This window comes from Myxine glutinosa, chromosome 11 (genome assembly GCF_964187855.1).
Source record: "Myxine glutinosa chromosome 11, kmMyxGlut1.1, whole genome shotgun sequence".
Classification (NCBI taxonomy): Eukaryota; Metazoa; Chordata; class Myxini; order Myxiniformes; family Myxinidae; genus Myxine; species Myxine glutinosa.
In genome coordinates, this window is record NC_136271.1 from 50,169,439 (window position 1) to 50,190,136 (window position 20,698).

General features: G+C 46.0%; 2 protein-coding genes across 2 annotated transcripts in view; both read left to right on the forward strand.

Moving 5' to 3' along the window:
• Positions 1–4,719, forward strand: part of LOC137414570 (uncharacterized) — a 94,321-nt gene extending 89,602 nt beyond the window's left edge. The window contains exons 16-17 of the mRNA XM_078786269.1: positions 4,092–4,136; positions 4,588–4,719. Coding sequence (XP_078642395.1) covers positions 4,092–4,136; positions 4,588–4,719 — 177 coding nt within the window. The remainder of the gene's footprint in view (positions 1–4,091; positions 4,137–4,587) is intronic.
• A 386-nt stretch (positions 4,720–5,105) lies between these two features.
• Positions 5,106–20,698, forward strand: part of LOC137414571 (protein mono-ADP-ribosyltransferase PARP6-like) — a 32,839-nt gene continuing 17,246 nt past the window's right edge. Inside the window, exons 1-6 of the mRNA XM_078786270.1 lie at positions 5,106–5,135; positions 5,284–5,376; positions 5,640–5,732; positions 6,178–6,312; positions 10,125–10,190; positions 20,411–20,478. Coding sequence (XP_078642396.1) covers positions 5,106–5,135; positions 5,284–5,376; positions 5,640–5,732; positions 6,178–6,312; positions 10,125–10,190; positions 20,411–20,478 — 485 coding nt within the window. The remainder of the gene's footprint in view (positions 5,136–5,283; positions 5,377–5,639; positions 5,733–6,177; positions 6,313–10,124; positions 10,191–20,410; positions 20,479–20,698) is intronic.

A 20,698-nucleotide genomic window follows, 5' to 3' on the forward strand; every position in this document is an offset into this window, starting at 1 on the left:
GTAATCAAACGAGTTTGTGGTTTATAATATTTTTACTTCTGGTAGGTGCCCGGTGCTCCCACAAAACGATGCATTTATAAACGGCATTTGTTCAAGGAGTAAAAAGCCCTTGGGGAGGGGGAGATGTTATTCGTATGTAATAACATTAATATTATGCTTTTGTTATTAGAAGCAGCTTTGGAAAAACGTCACGATAAAGCTATCTTAACACAGATATACACCTCAACACGCATCCCCATTAACGAGGAAAACCCCCTTGGGATGGGGGGGGGCGGGGGGGGAGGGTGTGCAACCTATATTGTGTAACCCTTAATCCTCCTGTCAAGTTTGGTTGAGATTGGATAAGTTATGACCGAATGTATTACGGTCAACATCAAGAGACAGACAGACGCCAAATTGCGTATTTTAGTATGACTAGGGCATGCCCGTACTATATATAAGCTAGGACGTGCCCGTACGTGGGTGCCCGTTCCTTGCCAAAAAAAAAAAAAAAAAAAAATTGTGTAGGGGTGTGTGTGTGTAAACATCCTAGGGCGTGCCCGTACGTGGGTGCAAAAAAACATGCGTGCAAACAACAACAACAAAAAAAAACTTTGAAACCACGTGGCAGTAACGACCACAGAACCCCCCCCCCCTCTATTTACATGAATGGTTTGGTCCATTCGCAACGACCACAGAACCCCCCCCCTCTATTTACATGCAATGGTTTGGTCCATTCGCAACGCCAAAGCGAACGGCGAACGGCTAAATCGCCATAGCTCGGTAAGTACTTGTCCGATTAATTTCAAACCTTGAAAAGGCACATCCTCGGGTCCCCAGCAATATACCTGGCAAGTTTCAAGTATATCGGACCGGTAGTTGTCGAGAAACAGCGGTCACAGACAAACATACACACATACAAACACACATACAAACACACATACACACATACACACAGAGATTAATGGAATTATAGATAGACTAGGGCATGCCCGTACTATATATAAGCTAGGACGTGCCCGTACGTGGGTGCCTGTTACTTGCCAAAAAAAAAAAAAAAAAAAAATTTGTGTAGGGGTGTGTGTGTGTAAACATCCTAGGGCGTGCCCGTACGTGGGTGCAAAAAAACATGCGTGCAAACAACAACAACAAAAAAAAACTTTGAAACCACGTGGCAGTAACGACCACAGAACCCCCCCCCCCTCTATTTACATGAATGGTTTGGTCCATTCGCAACGACCACAGAACCCCCCCCTCTATTTACATGCAATGGTTTGGTCCAAAGCGAACGGCTTGCAGTGTTTGGTAAAGAAATCGCCATAGCTCGGTAACTACTTGTCCGATTAATATGAAACCTTGAAAAGGCACATCCTCGGGTCCCCAGCAATATACCTGGCAAGTTTAAAGTATATCGGACCGGTAGTTGTCGAGAAACAGCGGTCACAGACAAACATACACACATACACACATACAAACACACATACACACAGAGATTAATGGAATTATAGATAGATGATGATGTCATATTGTGGACAATTCATTCTCTGCTGAGTTTCAACTCTACCTTGCATTTCTACACAGTGCTATGTCCAATGTGTTGTCGGAGTATCATGACGAAGCTCAATAAGTTAGTGATCATTAAAATCTGTGTCGATTTCGATATCAGATCCAATGTCTGTGTCAGTTTTGCATCTGCTTCCAAACCACTTATCGCACCAAGTATAAGATGGCCAAGGATCCAGCCAGTGCAAGTCAATAAAAATTTGACTTGGACAAAAACGTTTTAATTATTAACATTGATAAATGCCCAGGCAAAGGAAGCATGAACTAAGCTTTCATGTGGCTTGGCAACGAGTCTCAAGACACTGCTGATTGCCTGTGTGAGACCAGTTGCTGTAATGTGATTGCCACCTGGAAAGTGATGTCAATGCAGCCTTGCTGTACTTGTTTCCCCATTTTTTTTTTCATCTTCCACCCATGCAAAGGATTATTTTGGGGGGACTGTCTCAAATATAACATCAACAATGAGGTTTTGTTCCAAATCATTGTCTTTTCTGAGATATCAGTTATTCAATGTTGTATGAAGAAGAAAGTTTGCTCATGCTTCTCCACAAAGACTTTTCACAGTTCCACTTTGATTTGCAAACAAGGTCCACCTGCGTTTCAACTCCAATCAGTCACAAGGTCCACCTGTGGATCGGTATACTTCCCTGAAGTACAATCCAATTCGATGGACCTTAATTATTATTATTTATTTATTTTGGATACAGAATCGAGACTCATGTAAGAGCTAACACATTGAACCTGAAAACATGCACAGACACATAAAACATGCAATGAATGGAGCGGGAGATAAGAGGGGGAGAGAGGGAAGCACACAAGCACAACAACAGAAGAGAACAGGGACGTCGGTGGATCTGTGGAAGGGGGAGGGCTGGGGGAGGAGGAAGGGGTACACGATATAGAGCAAATGAACACTTCTAGGAATTTCAGAAAATAAGTTGGGGATTTAAAGAGGTGGATTTGGGGTGTTTTAACGGGGGTGGAAAAGATTTTTGGATGGGGGAAGATAAGAGATGGTGGAGAACAGCTGTTTTAAAGACCTGGAGGGAAGACAGGGATTGAAGAGAGTGTGGGACTTTTTTCCAGAGGTGGGAGAAAAGAGGAATGAAGGAGTGAAGGTGAGCAGAGAGTCTTCATTTTGGCAGTTTTACCAGAAGAGGGTTGCTGGCAGATGTTGTTCGTCCTGCAGGAATATTTGGGGGACAGAGCACAGACAGAGCTCGGGGAGCGAGGCCGGGGAGGGAGAAGTCGGTCAGTGGAAGACAGAAAGACCACCAACCTGCCTGCGGTGAGAGAGAGAAAGGCCCTCAGAATCAGCTTCATCGCGGGAGATTCTCATGATTCTGAATGCTTTGGTTTCAACCGCGCGGAGCCGAGCTGGATGTGAGGCAGGATCACCAGCCCAGAGGGGAGAGCAGTATTCCATTGAGATGGGGATGAAAGCTTTGCATGTGGTGAGGAGCTCACAAGTGCCCAGAAAGGACTTTGCACAATGGAGGATGCCCAGACGGCGACTGGATTTGGAGGCCAGCTTGGAAATGTGGTTTTGGAAAGATCATGGCAGATGGTGAGACCCAAAAGCTTGAGTGACAGAACTTCTTGGAGAGGATTATTGAGAAAGTAGATTGGAGGGTTGTCCAGTCGGTCTTTTCGGAGAGACAAAGTGAGTGTGACATTTGTCAGTATTGAAAGACATGTTCCACTTGTTTGACCAGTTTGTGATATTGTCCAGGTCTGCAGGGAGTGAAGAGGCTGCAGACTGCCGATCTGAGGGATGATATATGGAGCGGCAGATAGTGGAGTCATCAGCAAGGAGATAGAGAGGATTTTCCAGAGAGTCGGACAGATCACTAATGAAGACCAGAAGAAGTACAGGGCCCAGAACACTGCCTTGAGGAACTCCAGCCTGAACAGGAAGGGGAGAAGAGAGAATTCAATTCAGGACCACACGTTGACTGCGACCAGAAAGGAAGTCTGCAAGGTATGTGTGGAGGTTTCCATGGATACCATATGAGGAGATGTTGGTGAGCAGAGTGGGGTGCCAGACTGTATCAAAGGCACGTGATATGTCAAGGGAGACAACTCTGATTTCCTGTTTGGCATTGAGAACTTCCGTCCATTGTTGAGACAGCAGAAGCAGCATGTCCAGAGTGGAATGACCTGGTCTGAATCCAAATTGATGATCGGAGATCAAGCCATTGGAGAAGAGGAAAGATTTGATGTCAGAAGCAATGATTGATTCCATGACCTTGCTGATTATTGGGAGCAGGCTGATTGGTCTGTTGTTGCAAGGATCTGTTTTTGCACATTTTTGTGTAAAGCGGTAATGTTGGCTGATTTCCAAGCTGATGGCAGATGGCAGATGACCTTGAGCAAAAGAGAGGGTGAAGAGAATGGAGAGGGTGAGATAGAGCAACAGAGTTGTTCAGCGACAATTGGATAACGATAAAATTGGATGTTCCTTAAATCTTGTTGTTGATGTTCAATGACTTGAGTACCGATAAATCTGCCTATCTTTTATGACCTTTCTATTGTTGTTTGTCTTTCAGGATTCTGGAGTTGTCCCACTATTAGAACAGGGAATCCTCATGGAGGTAAGCTTCCATCATTGGTTCATGAAGGTGTGAGTCCTTTAACTTGTTTGATTCCTTGTGAAGGTTGTTTGTTTTTGTATATCTTTAGCATTTGCATTTCTTTTCCAAACTAGTTTAGTGTCGAGATGACACAAGATACAACATGAAGTGACCAGTGATGATTTGTTTGCCTTTTGTCTCGTTATGGATTTGGAAAGTACACCATTTAGGATAATGCATTAATTTATGTGTTTCTGGAACAATAGAGCATATTAGTTTGTGAATTTATTGTTGGAGGGTCGAGATGTTAAGTAGCATCGAGGTAAATGCCAGACCCAATCACCAGACACTTTGGTGAAATGGTTACAGACCCATCCGCTCTGAGTCTGTGAAGTCGGAGGTTGGAATCCCGGCCGAGTCATACCAAACACTTGAAAAATGGCACGTGCTGCTTTCTTGTTTGATGTTATAGTGGATAAAGCATGGGCAACCAACCATATGTGAGCAACCATTGCACAGGTTTGATGGGCCTAACGGGAGTGCGGCAATTAAATTTGGAGTAACAGGGAAGGGTCGTCATTTTGCTGTTCTCCCAGTCACGTGATTGATCAGCTGTCAGGCTTTGCGGTTTGAGTGGATTAAATTGATGCTTTCAACAGCTTCTCCCCATTGTGACTTGCAAAGTTCATCCAATCGGGATTTTGACTGCTGCGACATCAGAGGCTTCCTTTTCGTTAGGTGCATCGATAAAGGCATCAAAGAGCTTTTCGCACTCGAGAACCCAGCCTGGTATGGATGTTGTGCGGCAACCACAGGGAATTATGGACTTGGAGGCCTCACTGATCCCATCACAAAAATATAGATATGCCTCCTTGATGTTGAGGGAGTCTGGGGCAGGAAGTGTGGCCACATTGTCATCTGTCATTCCCTGTAGTCCACCTTGTGGAAATCCCCTCTCTTTGCTGGAAGGGAGTGCATTGGGTCCAATAGATGGGCTTCTTTCGTGAGGAGCGGACTGTGGTGAGAGTGTAGAAAGCGATCTAAAAAAAATAAAATAGATACTTTTATTAATCAAACCGAGCAATCAGTAACTTACCTAAGCACTCGTGGGCCATAATGTTTGTCATGAGCATATTGTACATATAACTTTATTGTGCTGCCCTCGCAGGTAATATACCATGTCATGCGAAATGCTCAAGCGCTAAGCGGGCTCCATCTCCCGTCTGATGCTCCATACATCTCCGTGGACGAAGTGCTGAAGGTTAGTCCATCGGATGACTTTAAAAGCTATCCAACTCCATTTTGTTTCACAATTTCATTTCACTCACACTTCCCTTTTCAAACAAAGGCCGAGTAATACTGATTTTTAGATCCTACAACAAAGTGATGAGATTGTGGCCACAACTCGTTAATGATTTGGAAAGCTAACGATTCCCGGAAGCCGGTGTTTGTTTTTATTTTTTGAGGATACCTTTCGAATGAAAATCTTTTGTTCCTTCCCTTCTTCTTTTCTGATTTGTACAGTCCACATTGTGCATCAGAGATTTCTGCTATGCAAATTGGAAAGGAATGACAGATCCTCCCAAGGTGGAAATCGAAGTGTCAACTAGTGCTCCAGTGAGAACATTTTCTTCCACTTTCGATCTGCAACTCACACACACAAACATTGCTTTGTCTATTTGGCGTGCTGAGAGCCCAGATTCAAATCGAATGAATGGATATGTGCATTGTGTAATGATCTCAATGCATTCGTTCAAATGTACACCGACGTCTCCTGATGTCATTGTCCTGCACGTCATTTTTGTAAAATGAATGCTGAAGTAACATTTCAAGGAAATACAAAGAGGAATTGTGGACCCAGATGCAGTGAGAAGTTAAAGGTTTAGTTTCTTGTGGAGGATTTGAAACATATGAAACATTTCATTGACTAGCCGTGAGAAATATAGCTTGATTTTGTCGTAGACGCTCAGCTCAACTTTGTCGTAGACGAGCTGAAAAAAAAGAGGTTGTTTCCTCCTGCCCATGGTATCTTTTATAATTCTGTCATGTCTGTTTCTCACAGGTGATCGATCTTCTCCTTGCAACAGCTTTCTTTGCATTTGATCATTTGACAACCGATGATGCATTTGAAGTTTTCCAGTATCCGAGGATTGCTTGCCCAACACAGCCCAACATTCTGGCGTTTTACCCCAGGAATGTGAGTAGATATGTGTGCACGTGTCCAAGCCTTAACTTTTTTTTACCATTTGAGCTTTTATCATCAAATTTTAAACAAACCTTTCTTTTGGAACGAAATACCCGTGTGGCACCTGTGGGGATCCCATGGGAGTAGACGTGTATGACATTGAACATCTTGAGTTAGATGTGGCACATAGAGTTTTACAAAATAGCTTCTGTTAATTCATCAGATCCAGAAATGATGTCATCTACACAATTTATTTACTTCTGATAACATGTGAATGCATGTGCATGTAAATGGGAAATAGTTTTTAATGCGTAATTACACCTAATGTAAAATGTGACTTCAACACCGAAATCTTCTCCCTTCCTGCTCCTCACCCTCTCATATCGCACACACTGCACAAGGGAGAGGATAACACGCAGGGGGAGGTGACAACACGCAGGGGGGAGGTGACAACATGCAGGGGGGAGATGACAACACGCAGGGGGGAGGTGACAACACGCAGGGGGGAGGTGACAACACGCAGGGGGGAGGTGACAACACGCAGGGGGGAGGTGACAACACGCAGGGGGGAGGTGACAACACGCAGGGGGGAGGTGACAACACGCAGGGGGGAGGTGACAACACGCAGGGGGGAGGTGACAACACGCAGGGGGGAGGTGACAACACGCAGGGGGGAGGTGACAACATGCAGGGGGGAGGTGACAACACGCAGGGGGGGAGGTGACAACACGCAGGGGGGAGGTGACAACACGCAGGGGGGAGGTGACAACACGCAGGGGGGAGGTGACAACACGCAGGGGGGAGGTGACAACACGCAGGGGGGAGGTGACAACACGCAGGGGGGAGGTGACAACACGCAGGGGGGAGGTGACAACACGCAGGGGGGGAGGTGACAACACGCAGGGGGGAGGTGACAACACGCAGGGGGGAGGTGACAACACGCAGGGGGGAGGTGACAACACGCAGGGGGGGAGGTGACGGCACGCAGGGGGGAGGTGACGGCACGCAGGGGGGAGGTGACGGCACGCAGGGGGGAGGTGACGGCACGCAGGGGGGAGGTGACGGCACGCAGGGGGGAGGTGACGGCACGCAGGGGGGAGTTGACGGCACGCAGGGGGGAGTTGACGGCACGCAGGGGGGAGGTGACGGCACGCAGGGGGGAGGTGACGGCAAGCAGGGGGGAGGTGACGGCACGCAGGGGGGAGGTGACGGCACGCAGGGGGGAGGTGACGGCACGCAGGGGGGAGGTGACGGCACGCAGGGGGGAGGTGACGGCACGCAGGGGGGAGGTGACGGCACGCAGGGGGGAGGTGACGGCACGCAGGGGGGAGGTGACGGCACGCAGGGGGGAGGTGACGGCACGCAGGGGGGAGGTGACGGCACGCAGGGGGAGCTGACGGCACGCAGGGGGAGCTGACGGCACGCAGGGGGAGCTGACGGCACGCATGGGGAGCTGACGGCACGCATGGGGAGCTGACGGCACGCATGGGGAGCTGACGGCACGCAGGGGGAGGTGATAGCGAGTGGGGGGTGATAGCGGGGGGGAGGGGGAGGTGATCGCACGCAGGGGGTGAGGGGGTGATCGCACGCAAGGATCACACGCATTGACTAGCCGTGAGAAATATCGCTTGATAAAAATGACGTAATAGGATGGCATCGTCATTGGAACAGCCAGCATGGGATGGCATCATCATAGGATGGCATCCTCATTGGAACGAGCATGATGGGATTGTATCGCCATTGGAACGGGCAGCATTCGATAGCATCATCATAGGATGGTATCATCATTGGAACAGGTGGGATGGGATGACATCGCCATTGGAACGGGTTGCATGGGATGACATCGCCATTGGAACGGGTGGCATCGGATGGCATCATCACAGGATAGTTTTATCATTGAAACGGGTGGCATGGGATGACATCGCCATTGGAACGGGTTGCATGGGATGACATCGCCATTGGAACGGGGTGCATGGGATGACATCGCCATTGGAACGGGTGGCATCAGATGGCATCATCATAGGATAGTTTCATCATTGGAATGGGTGGCATTGGATTACATCGCCATTGGAACGGGTGGTTATGGGATGACTTCGCCATTGGAACGGGTTGCATGGGATGACATCGCCATTGGAACGGGTGGCATCGGATGGCATCATCATAGGATAGTTTCATCATTGGAATGGGTGGCATTGGATTACATCGCCATTGGAACGGGTGGTTATGGGATGACTTCGCCATTGGAATGAGTGGCATGGGATGACATCGCCATTGGAACAGGTGGCATGGGATGACATCGCCATTGGAATGGTTGGCATGGGATGACATCGCCATTGGAACGTGTGTGGCATGGGATGACATCGTGATGGGATGGCATTGGCATTGGATCTAGCATCATTCAAAACCCGATATAACTGCTCACAGTTAGAAGCGGCAGTTCTAGTTATTACCCTGCGCCTGCTAAGCGAAAAGTAAGGTTAAGCATTCAGTTACGTACGTAACGTGTGCCGTATGTCTGCATTTTAAAAATACATTTTCTCGGCAACCGTTGGTCCGATTGACATGAAATTTTCACCATAGGAGTGCCTTCTCCTGTAGAATATTTTAATCATTATTATGACGTCACAGGTCACGTGGTACAGGCGCCATCTTGGAAAAACATTACACCTCCATATCTCCCAAACCGTTCAATGGAAAAAATTAAAACATGGCTCATTGTAAAGAACTCCATACGGGGAATAGGTGTTGTTAACGATGATGTCATTGGTGCCATCATTATGACGTCACTACCGACAGGGACAACACTTGGTCTGATCAGTTTGAAATGTATTGGGCGTGATCTATGCAACAACTATATTAGAGAATATAAATTTATGATGTCATCGCTCATGTGGTCTGGCAGCCATATTGGATTATTTTTTTTATTTTTTTTCGTATACTGAATCGAGGCTCGTGAAAGAGCTAACATTTACTTCACAAACAAATCGACCAGACCAACAAAATATATAAAAAGAGGGAGCGGAAGACAAGATGGGGAGAGAAGGGGAAGCACACAAACACAACATTTGAGAGCAGGGAGATGTGTGGAAGGGAGAGGGCTTGGGGGGAGGAGGCGTGGGAAGGGGGGGGGAGGGGTGGGGAGGGAGAAGTATAAAACACAAGGACACCAAGGACTTCCAGGACAGAAGTTGGTATTTAAGTTGGAAGTTGGATCAAAGAAAAAAAAATGTTCAAAAACAGAAGAGTTGGCTCACAACAAGTTGACTGCGCAGGGTATGTATTCTATGAATACCATCTAGTTATTATCATCATTAGTCTAATATGCCATTAGTCCAATAGGTCATGTGGTACAGGTGCCATCTTGGAAAAATCTAAACATTTTGCACCTCCATATCTCCAAAACCGCCACATGCAAACAATTGAAACATGGCTCATTGTAAAGAACTCCATGTGGGGAATAGGTGTCGTTAACGATGACGTCATTGGTGCCACAATTATGTCATAATTCGACAGGGACAATGCCTCGTTTGATCAGTTTGAAATGTATTGGGCGTGATCTCTGCAATAATTATGTTAGAAAATATTAATTTATGATGTCATCGCTCACGTGGCCTGGTAGCCATATTGGATCAAAGAAAAAAAATGTTCAAAAACAGAAGAGTTGGGTCACACCAAGTTGACTGTGCATGGTAAGTATTCTATGAATACCATCTGGTTGTTATCATCATTAGTCCAATATGCATGCAATCATTATTGAATCCAATTCCTTCAAACTTCAAACAGGAATGTTTGCATTCTAACACTGAATTCTGCTTTGTTTGCAGATTCAAAATTTAAAAAAGGTCATTAGAACTCTCTGTAGAATTCCATCACCGAAGAAAATGGCACAGGTATGTGATTTTGAAAGTTTTCCTGACTTGCTCAAGTTTGCTGGAACATTTTCAAAATGTTTGTTGTTATTTTTCATCCGTAATACACAACAGAGCCAGCAGAAAGCATCAAAGGAGCATGTAATGGTAGATAATGTTGCGTAGTATGCAGATAACATACAAGCCTGGTGTTGACTTAGCGGTTAGGGTCCCTGCTTGGGATCCTAGGATCCTGGGTTCGAATCCCGATCGATCGATGAATTAACGCCAGGGGGGTTGACTCAGCCTGTCATCCTTCTGAGGTCAGCAAATTGAGTACCAGCTTGCTGGGATGAATGATCATGGTGTGTACCCCGATTTAGAATAGGTACACCGTATCCCTGCGCATCATAAGAGGCGACCAAGGGTTGGCGCCAGGAAGGGCATCCGGCCATAAAACATTGCCTCAAACAGGGAACCATGATCGTCATGGGGCCCGCAAGGCTAACCCCCGCTCTAGCAGGAAAAATGGCCTTAAAACGATCATTCATTCATTCATTCATTCAGTATGCAGATAACAGCAAGACTCTGTTGCTCAAATTCACGTTGTTTATGACTTGATAAAAGCAGCCGAACATTAAAAGTTGCAATGGTGATCGATCATCTTGTAAGAAGTTTGTAAGGTGTAAGAAGTCTTGTAAGGTGTAAGAAGTCTTGCAAGGTGTAAGAAGTCTTGCAAGGTGTAAGAAGTCCGGGAGTGTTATGACTAACGCCCATACTGCCCTCAGCACAATCCCTCCCATCAAGGTTGAAGGATTGTCCATCATTAAACATCTTGTTATCAATGTTGCCAGTAAGAGAATTACCTTGATGAGAAAGATCAGGGGCTCTAACCCCGGTGCTACCTTTTGTACTCATCATAAACCTTGCAATTTCTTGCCACTCAATCTACTCGAGTTGTTACACTAACGGTCGCAACTCCTGCCAATGTGACTTTATATTTGTGGTACCATCCACGAGATAAGTTGCAAAAAAGCGAAAGAACTTCATCCGTCCTATTTGTGTGACCACTATTTGTGTGCCCCCTACCCTTTGACTTGTCTGGCTTGTTTAAACCCTTTTGATAAATTGAACAAATTAGTGATTTTTCACAGACAGGCTCATTACGCACCTTCCGAAAGGCTTCATTCACAACCTCCAAGAGGCTTTATCCTCGAGGCTGGTTCCTGGACCATGTCTGTGGTGTTACGTGCTCCTCCCCAAACCCCGGTCACAGTGTACCTCCGAGCCCTGAGAGGAGTCACGGCAGAAAGATGTGTTATTCTGTGTGTCAAAGATCAATGGTGAAACCACACCAATTGTTACCAACAAACAAGTATTGTATTAAGGTCACACAAGAATAACAGTACAATAATAATATTAATCAGTTGTACAACCAATATATCATTCCTATGATGGTACCATCAGTTTCGTACAAGATAACTCGCTGAGCTCCAAGTGAGCGAAAAGAACATTCCCAATGTCTCTGTCCCAGCTTCAAACCAAAATCGATCCACGCTCCAGTGATCGTCAGAACAATGTTGTATCGAGACCAGAATCCCACTCGGTTGACAGTCACACTGCCAAAGATAGGCAAAAGTGTCCTCAATAGGCGACTGGGAAATCACACCTTCGGGTATGGATGTTCAACGGCTCCCCACACGGCGAACCGCAGATTCCCACTCGAAATCCACGTTACACACACACACCAGGTTAACATCTGGATGCGGTGAAATGGTTGAAGCGAGGTGAAAAACCTGGAGCGATGCGAAATCAAGCGCGAGGCAAAATGGCCAACGGCAAAATGGCCAATCAAGCGCGAGGCAAAATGGCCAAAATGGCCAAAATGGCCAACGGAGATGTCACGGCACTCCAATGATTCTCTTCAGAATCAACTGCAAAACCTGTCACGCAGGTTTATCTGTCACAGCGAAAACAACTCTGTCGCAGGAATCCCTTTGCCAGGAAACCCCAAAGTTCGCTAGTGACTCCCGTTCGCCAGCGTTTGCTCCAAACCTCAACGCAGCTCGGATCCTTTTCCGACCTCACTTGCTCCGCCTCTTTTTTTCCTCTTCTTCTTTTCTCTTCGTCGTCCGGTTCCCGATCCGGTTTCCGGTTTCTTTTTAAAACACTAACTTCTTTTACCTTTTGAAAACAGTAATCTCTATTTCACTTAAACGATAACAACAATAGTACATGCAACCAAAAATGTTTACAGTGGATGAGAACCACAACAACGGAAGTGACAAATCCGTAACAGTGGTCTATTTCTGTATCACAGTTCCTTGCTATTTTCTGGGTCCGAAGACTCAAAAAATGATGACCCACTTGAATACTGAGTATTCATTTTCAAACACTTGAATACATCGCCAACTGTTTCAATACGATCAAACATCCTTACTGCAGGTGAAGTTGTGCTTCAGGCCTTGAATATCTCTTGGAGCACAGTCAAGGCAATCATTAATAAGTGGAAGGCGTATGGCACCACAAAGACCCTGGCGAGAACAGGTTGTCCCTCCAAACCTGATGACCAAGCAAGGAGGAGACTGATCAGGCTACCAAGAGGCCAATGGCAACTTTCAAAGAGCTATAGGCCTTTTTGGAACTATGGATTGGAACTTTTTATGGAACTTTTTGGTCTGAATGAAAAGCATTACGTTTGGCACAAACTCAATACAGCACATCGTCCAAAGAACACCATCCCCACTGTGAAGCATGGTGGTGGCAGCATCATTCTATGGGGATGTTTCTCATCAGCAGTAGCCGGGGCACCTGTAAGGATAGAAGGGAAAATGGATGGAGCAAAATATGGAAAATTCCTGGAGGAAAACCTGCTGCCCTCTGCAAAAAAAGCTGAAATTGGGACTGAAGTTTACCTTTCAGCATGACAACGACCTGAAGCACACAGCCAAAGATACACTGAAGTGGTTAAGGAACAAAAAGATAAATGGCCTTGAGTGGTCCAGTCAGAGCCCCGACCTAAATCCAATCGAAAATCTGTGGAATGACTTGAAGATTGCTGTCCATCAATGTTCCACACACAACTTGACTGAGCTTGAACAGTTTTGAACAGAAGAATGGGCAAATATTGCCCAATCAAGGTATGCAAAGTTGGTAGAGACCGATCTCAACAGAATCACAGCTGTAAATGCTGTCAAAGGTGCTTCCACCAAGTATTAACTCAGGGTGTGGGACACTAATCCAACCAAGATATTTTAGTTTTGTAATTTTAATAAATCTTCTGAAATTTGTAGAATTTATTTTTCACATGGAAGTTGTGGGTTACGATGTGCAAATAAAGATAGAAAAAGTATATGTTGGTTTCAGCCCAATCTCCCAATGGTGAATCGTCACTGAAAAAATTAACTAATTCTCATGTCCAAATCCATATTCAGATCTTCACCAAAATCGAATCTATTTGTTCATGTCAGACACCCAACCGGTTCACCAAGTTTCGTCCAAATCCGTCCACAACCTTTTGAGATATCCTGACATGTGTTTTTGGCCCTATCTGCATATTTTGGTCCTTGCAGCATATTTTGGCCCTATTTGGTTTTTGGCTTCACCATCTCCCAATGGTGAAGAATCACTTAAAAAATTATAGCAGCCGGATCCGAATCCGGATCTTCACCAAAATGTAATCATTTTGTCCTTGTCACATACGCTACATCTACATCTCTGACAAATTTCGTCTGAATCCGTCCACAACTTTTCGAGATATATTGTTCATAAACGGACAGACAAACAGACAAAGAAATAGAAAAACAGTGGTGAAAACATAACCTCCATCCACCTTTTGTGGTGCAGGTAAACATAGGCCCAAAACAAAAACACATAACAAACCAAAACTATAGGTACATGGGTCATGAAGCTCACCTGGATCAGGAGCAAGTCACTCAAACCCCCCACAGACGCCCTGACACCCTGATATTTTTTAATGCTGTGAACGAACATTGGTACATCATGGGCGATGAAGGTTGTGATCAGACGGGGGGGAGAGGGGGGGTTTGGGTTAACCCTCGTCCCTCCCATAAACCTCCTTAACACAGATTTTGTTGTGGTCAATACCCATTCGTTAGCTATCAGATATGAATTTTGGCACATGCGCAAGATTGGAGGTCACGTCTCTTCAAAGCTGTCCATGCGCGCACGCTTTCGAAGTCAAGTTTTTAGCTCTTTCACGAGCCTCGATTCAGTATACAAAAAAAAAAAAAAAAAAAAAACCCAATTGTGTTTTTGTCGAAACTGTATCTTTCTTTCGGTTTGGGTAACTATTGGTGTGTCTTTAATAGTATTCTTGGTGTTGGTTTTTCATACCTGTGTAGAGAATCGTCGGTTAGTTCGTGTCGCGTATTCTGAGGCCTTGTGTAGTACTAGTAGGCTACCGTGTCTGACCTTGGCTTGAGGCTTTGTTTCTGTCTCAGCGGTTCTTCGATTGCGTTCGCAATTACTTTCGGTCTCTATTTTTCACGTTTCACGTTCGGTCTCTGTCTCTGTTTTCATCTCAACTCAAAAAAAAATAAAATAATAATAATATTCCCTTCTCTGTTCTTATCCGTTGTTCGTTCTTATTTGTTTGTTCGTTCTTCGACCACGTTGTTCGTGATCACGTGTTCACGTCGTTAAAAAATGTTTCAACTGTCCCCTGAAGAACTATTCTGTCATATACTATAACACCTTCTTCTTCTTCTTCTTCTTCTTCTTCTTCTTCTTCTATAAAAGGATGCGTTCGACTTGCTCACCAAATCTATTGATTCCAAAAAAAAATTCCATCTCTTACAGTTACAGTGCCTCTTTCATACATTCCCTAAACTCTCCAGAACTCCACCCATCCTTCAGCGTCCTCAAATGTATTTTTGACTCGAAGGTCTCAAGAAACTCATTTTGCAATAAATGTTCGTTTCCCATTAATCGTACACTTTTCAAAATCCAATCTCACCCCTCCCCTCCAAATCTTCCCCATCACCCCTTCCCTCCAAATCTTCCCCATCACCCCTACCCTCCAAATCTTCCCCATCACCCCTACCCTCCAAATCTTCCCCATCACCCCTTCCCTCCAAATCTTCCCCATCACCCCTCCCCTTCAAAACTTCCCCATCACCCCTCCCCTCCAAATCTACCCCCTTGCCCCTCCCCTCCAAATCTTCCCCATCACCCATCTCCTTTGAATATTCCCCCTTGCCCCTCCCCTCCAAATCTTCCCCATCACCCATCCCTTTCAAATCTTCCCCCTTGCCCCTCCCCTCCAAATCTTCCCCATCACCCCTCCCCTCCAAAACTTCCCCATCACCCCTCCCCTCTAAATCTACCCCCTTGCCCCTCCCCTCCAAATCATCCCCATCACCCACCTTTTTCAAATCTTCCCCATCACCCATCCCTTTCAGATTTCCCCCCTTGCCCCTTCCCTCCTAAACTCCCCTCTCACCCCTCCTCCTCAAAGCATCCTCCCCGCTTCTTCCCCCTTCCAACTTTCACCTTCATCTCCCTCAACCTTCTGCCTCACTCTTCCCCCTCCTCAAATAACACCTCACTGCGCCTCACCCAATCACCATCAAACCTTTTGTCCGCCCCATTCTTCCCTTTCTCCAAGCTATTCTGAAATCTCTGACACACCTTCAACAGCTCTCCCTACCTCTTCCTCCTCTTCCACATCTTACCTTACCGCTCCCCCCCCCCCGCCCCCCGATGTATCCGATGCTCCCCCTTCCTCTTCTTTAACAGTATGGACCTCAAACATCCGGGGCCTTCGCTCAAACTTGACTGATCTTTCCATACAGGTTGCTTCTGACAAACCAGACGTGATCTGCTTAACAGAAACTTTCCTCCTTCATGATGTCTCTGATTCCTTGGTATCTCTCCCCGGTTACTCCCTCCTCCAGTATGATAGACCTGAGCCTCGTCCGGGAGGGGGGGGGAGGGGGTTGCTATCTTTATAAAAAACTCTTCCTCACTCGCCCTGCACTGCCCTCTCTCCACCTCACCCCCAGGAATACCTTTGGCTACCGCTTCCCCTTCGCTCCCACCTTTTGTTCATATGTGTGTTGTACCGTCCACCAAACAGTGATGACTCCATCTACATCTCGCTGTCTGATAATATGGACCAACTTCTAGCTACCCATCCCAACTCTCTCTTCCTCATATGTGGTGATTTCAATTGTCACCATGCCAGTTGGCTGGGTGTGGGTACCTCTCTCCCCAGCCATGGCTTTTCAGCAAAGGACTTCTGTGACTCACTGGGACTGACACAATCTGTCAATTTCCCGACCCGGATCTCAGTCAACGGAGCATCTTCTCTTCTGGACTTGGTTATGACTAACTTCCCTGAAAATGTCTGCTGCTCTTCTTCTGCTCCAATCGGCTCATCTGATCATGTGCTTGTTAAAGTGGACATCTCTCTGACCATTCTCAGAGAGCCTCCTCAGCATCGACGAGTCTGGCATTTCACTCAGGCCAACTGGCACGGTCTTCAAGCAGCCATCAATCATCTGGACTTGTCTCCCATCTCTACCACCTCTGACATCAACTCATCCTGGGAATTCTTCCAAAGTAAATTGCTCTCTCTCATGCACAGATTTATCCCATCTCGTCTTCAGTTGTCATACCCTTCCTCCCGTCCATGGTACACGGAATCTTGTGGTGAGGCTATTGCCCAGAAACGACTTGCTTTCGTCTCCTGGAAAGCAAATCCAACGGAAGGAAATCTCATTTCCTTTCACAAAGCCCGAAACAAGTGTGTGTCCACCCTCAGGAGAGCCAGGAAACAATATCTCTCCATTCTCAGGACAGAACTCTCTTATCTGTCTCCCTCTTCCAAATCCTGGTGGCGTCTGGTCAAATCTGTTTCTGGTGTTTGTTCCCCCTCCATCCCCTCCCTCACCTCAAACGGCCACACGGCTGACTCCGCACGTGAAAAAGCTGAATGCCTCAACTCTGTGTTTGCCTCTATATCTTGTGTCCCAAACCCATCCCTCTCTGTACCCACCGTACCCAGTCGTACCCAGCTGCTCCTGGACTCTGTGTCCTTTCCTCCTGACAAGGTGGAAACGTTTCTGTCAACCCTCGACTCTGATTCTGATTCTGCAACTGGACCTGACGGCATCAGCCCACGGTTCCTAAAATCCTGTTCTTCCGCTCTTTCACTCCCTCTCTCTGTTCTCTTCACCCTCTCTTTTGCTCAAGGTCATCTGCCATCTGCTTGGAAATCTGCCAACATCACCGCTTTGCACAAAAAGGTGCAAAAACAGGTCCCAGCAACTACAGACCAATCAGCCTTCTCCCAATTATCAGCAAAGTCATGGAATCCATCATTGCTTCAGATATGAAATCTTTCCTCTTCTACAATGGCTTGATCTCTGATCATCAATTTGGTTTCAGACCTTGTCACTCTACTCTGGACATGCTGCTTCTGCTTTCTCAACAATGGATGGAGGTCCTCAATGCCAAACAGGAAATTAGAGCTGTCTCCCTTGACATATCACGTGCCTTCGATACGGTCTGGCACCCCGCTCTGCTCAGTGCTCACCAAACTCTCCTCTTTTGGTATCCATGGAAATCTCCACGCATGGCTGGCGGACTTCCTCTCTAGTCGTAGTCAACGTGTGGCCCTGAATGGGTTTCTCTCATCTCCTCTTCCTGTTCAGGCTGGAGTTCCCCGAGGCAGTGTTCTGGGCCCTGTGCTTTTTCTGGTCTTCATTAATGATCTCTCTGACTCTCTTGAAAATCCTCTCTATCTCTTTGCTGATGACTCTACTCTCTGTCGCTCCATTCCTCATCCCTCAGATCGGCAGTCTGCAGCCTCCTCACTCTCTGCAGACCTGGACAAAATCACAGACTGGGCAAACAAATGGAACATGTCTTTCAATCCTGACAAATCTCACACTCTTACGATGTCTCTCCGAAAAGACCGACTGGACAACCCTCCCATCCACTTTCTGAATAATCCTCTCCAAGAAGTTCTGTCACTCAAGCTTTTGGGTCTCACTATCTGCCATGATCTTTCCTGGGAAAACCACATTTCAAATCTGGCCTCCAAAGTCAGTCGCCGACTGGGCATCCTCCGTCGTGCGAAGTCCTTCCTTGGCACACCTGAGCTCCTCACCACATACAAGGCTTTCATCCGCAGCTCAATGGAATACTGCTCTCCCCTCTGGGCTGGTGCTCCTGCCTCACACCTAGCTCGTCTTCACGCTGTTGAAACCAAAGCATTCAGAATCATTGGAATCTCCCACGATGAAGCTAACTCCAAGGGCCTCTCACTCACTCACCGCAGGCAGGTTGGTGGTCTTTCCGTCTTCTACCGACTCCTCTCTGGCCTTGCCCCCCCTCCCCCCCAGCTCTCTCTGGGCTCTGTCCCGCAAATATTCCTACAGGTCGCACAAGATCTGCCTGCAACCCTCTTATGGTTAAACTGCCAAAATCAAGACTCTCTGCTCACCTTCACTCCTTCATTCCTCTTTTCTCCCGCCTCTGGAACAAACTCCCTCACTGGGGAATCCGCGAATGTCACGGATGGAAACCCTTACGTCATTTCCTCATTCTGCATTAAACTCATTATCTCTACATTTTCATTCCAAACAGCATAGTTCATCAATCCAATCACAATTTAACACTATAGTATGAGTATATCAAAATATAATGTTAAATCACAATTGTATCGAGATATTATCAAACCAACGAACCATCGTCATCTGTTCACTTCCGGATTCGGGAGCAAGATCCGTGTCAATCGCATTTCCAAATCATAATTGCATTGCGGAATTTCTGAAACCTCCTACCTACCTTACGACACCCGCTGGGATCCCAAAAACATTCCACAAAGGTTGTTATATTTCCTTTTAGAAAATTTGCAAATGTAATGGTTACTAAATTCTGTCCCCCTGTCATGTGACCAGATCCTCAGCTCTGATTGGTGGACGTTTGTGAGGGACATAGATACATACATACATACGCCGGACAGATAGACAAGCGCTGTTCCAGACGGCTTTGCCACACGAGCTACGCCGTAAAAACTTTAATTGTATTGGCCACACAACACCAATTGGGCACACTTTGAATTTTCGAGGGCCTTTCACTCTCTCTCACCGCAGGCAGGTTGGTGGCCTTTGTCTTCTACCGACTCCTCTCCGGCCTTGCTCCCCCAGCTCTGTCTGTGCTCTGTCCCCCAAATATTCCTTCAGGTCGCGCAAGATCTGCCAGCAACCCTCTTATGGTTAAACTGCTAAAATCAAGACTCTGCTCACCTTCACTCTTTCATTCCTCTTTTCTCCCGCCTCTGGAACAAACTCCCTCACTCTCTTCAATCCCACTCATCCCTCCAGGTCTTTAAAACAGCTGTTCACCACCATGTTATCTTCCCCCATCCAAAACCTTGATCTTTTCTACCCCCGTTAATTTCAGCCTAGATCCATTTTATTGAAATTCCGACTTCTTTCCTGGAAGTCCGAGCAGTGTTCATGTGTTTTATACTTCTCCCACTCCACTCCCACCCCCCTTCCCACGCCTCCTCCCCCCAACCCCTCCCCCTCCCACAGATCTCCCGATGTCCCTGCTCTCAAATGTTGCACTCGTGCGCTTCCCCCTCTCTCTCCCCATCTTGTCTCCTGCTCCCTTTATGATGTTTTATGTGTCCGTTTGTTTTTTTTGTGATTAATGTTAACTCTTACACGAGCCTCGATCTTGTATACAAAAAAAAAAAAAAAAATCTTTTGGCCAAGTTTCATCAAAATTGTGTTTGGTTCAGGCAATAATGACTGAAGTGTTTACAGACTCACTCACTCACTGACTGACTGACTCACCGACTTACCGACAGATACTGCTTGACTGCCGAATGGCTTCCTCCTACGCCAAAGTTTCTTGCGTATCCTTGGAGGTGGAGCGAGAAGAAGTGTTGTTAGGATTTTCTGCCGATTGGTCAGTCGTGGTCATGTGTTACCGAGACGTGAATGAGTACATCCATGGTCGTTTGTCATAGGAAATAACGAGTCACTGCACTACATTCTGAACTTCGTGAAAATGAAACCTATTCTCGAGAAATCTGCTGCACTGCATCCCTCAGCTTCCAACAAGTGGTGCTTTGAAACATCTTTGTTGACGTGTTTCAAAAGTCCCCTGGAAAAGTTTAATGACGTTTTTTTTAAAGAGGATCCATATTATGATGCTACATTGTATTTTTCATTGTATGCTGTCAAAACAAAATGTCTTGTTTGTTGAATTTTCCTTTTAAGTGTTCCTCCATGGAAATAAAACGGCATTTGGAGAACAAGGATCCTTTGGCCTATCCTCTGCTGAAATGGTAAGATTTGATCTCAAATTGCAATGCATTCATTATTATCTCCAGTTGTAATGATTTTTTTTTAATTTGTGTGAATTTTGAGAAGTTTTTTTGGAATTACTGTGAATTTTGAGTTCTTTTGAATTCGTGTGAATTTTGAGAAGTTTTTTTGAATTTGTGTGAGTTTGGAGAAGTTTTTCTGAATTTGTGTGAATTTTGAGAAGTTTTTTTGAATTTGTGT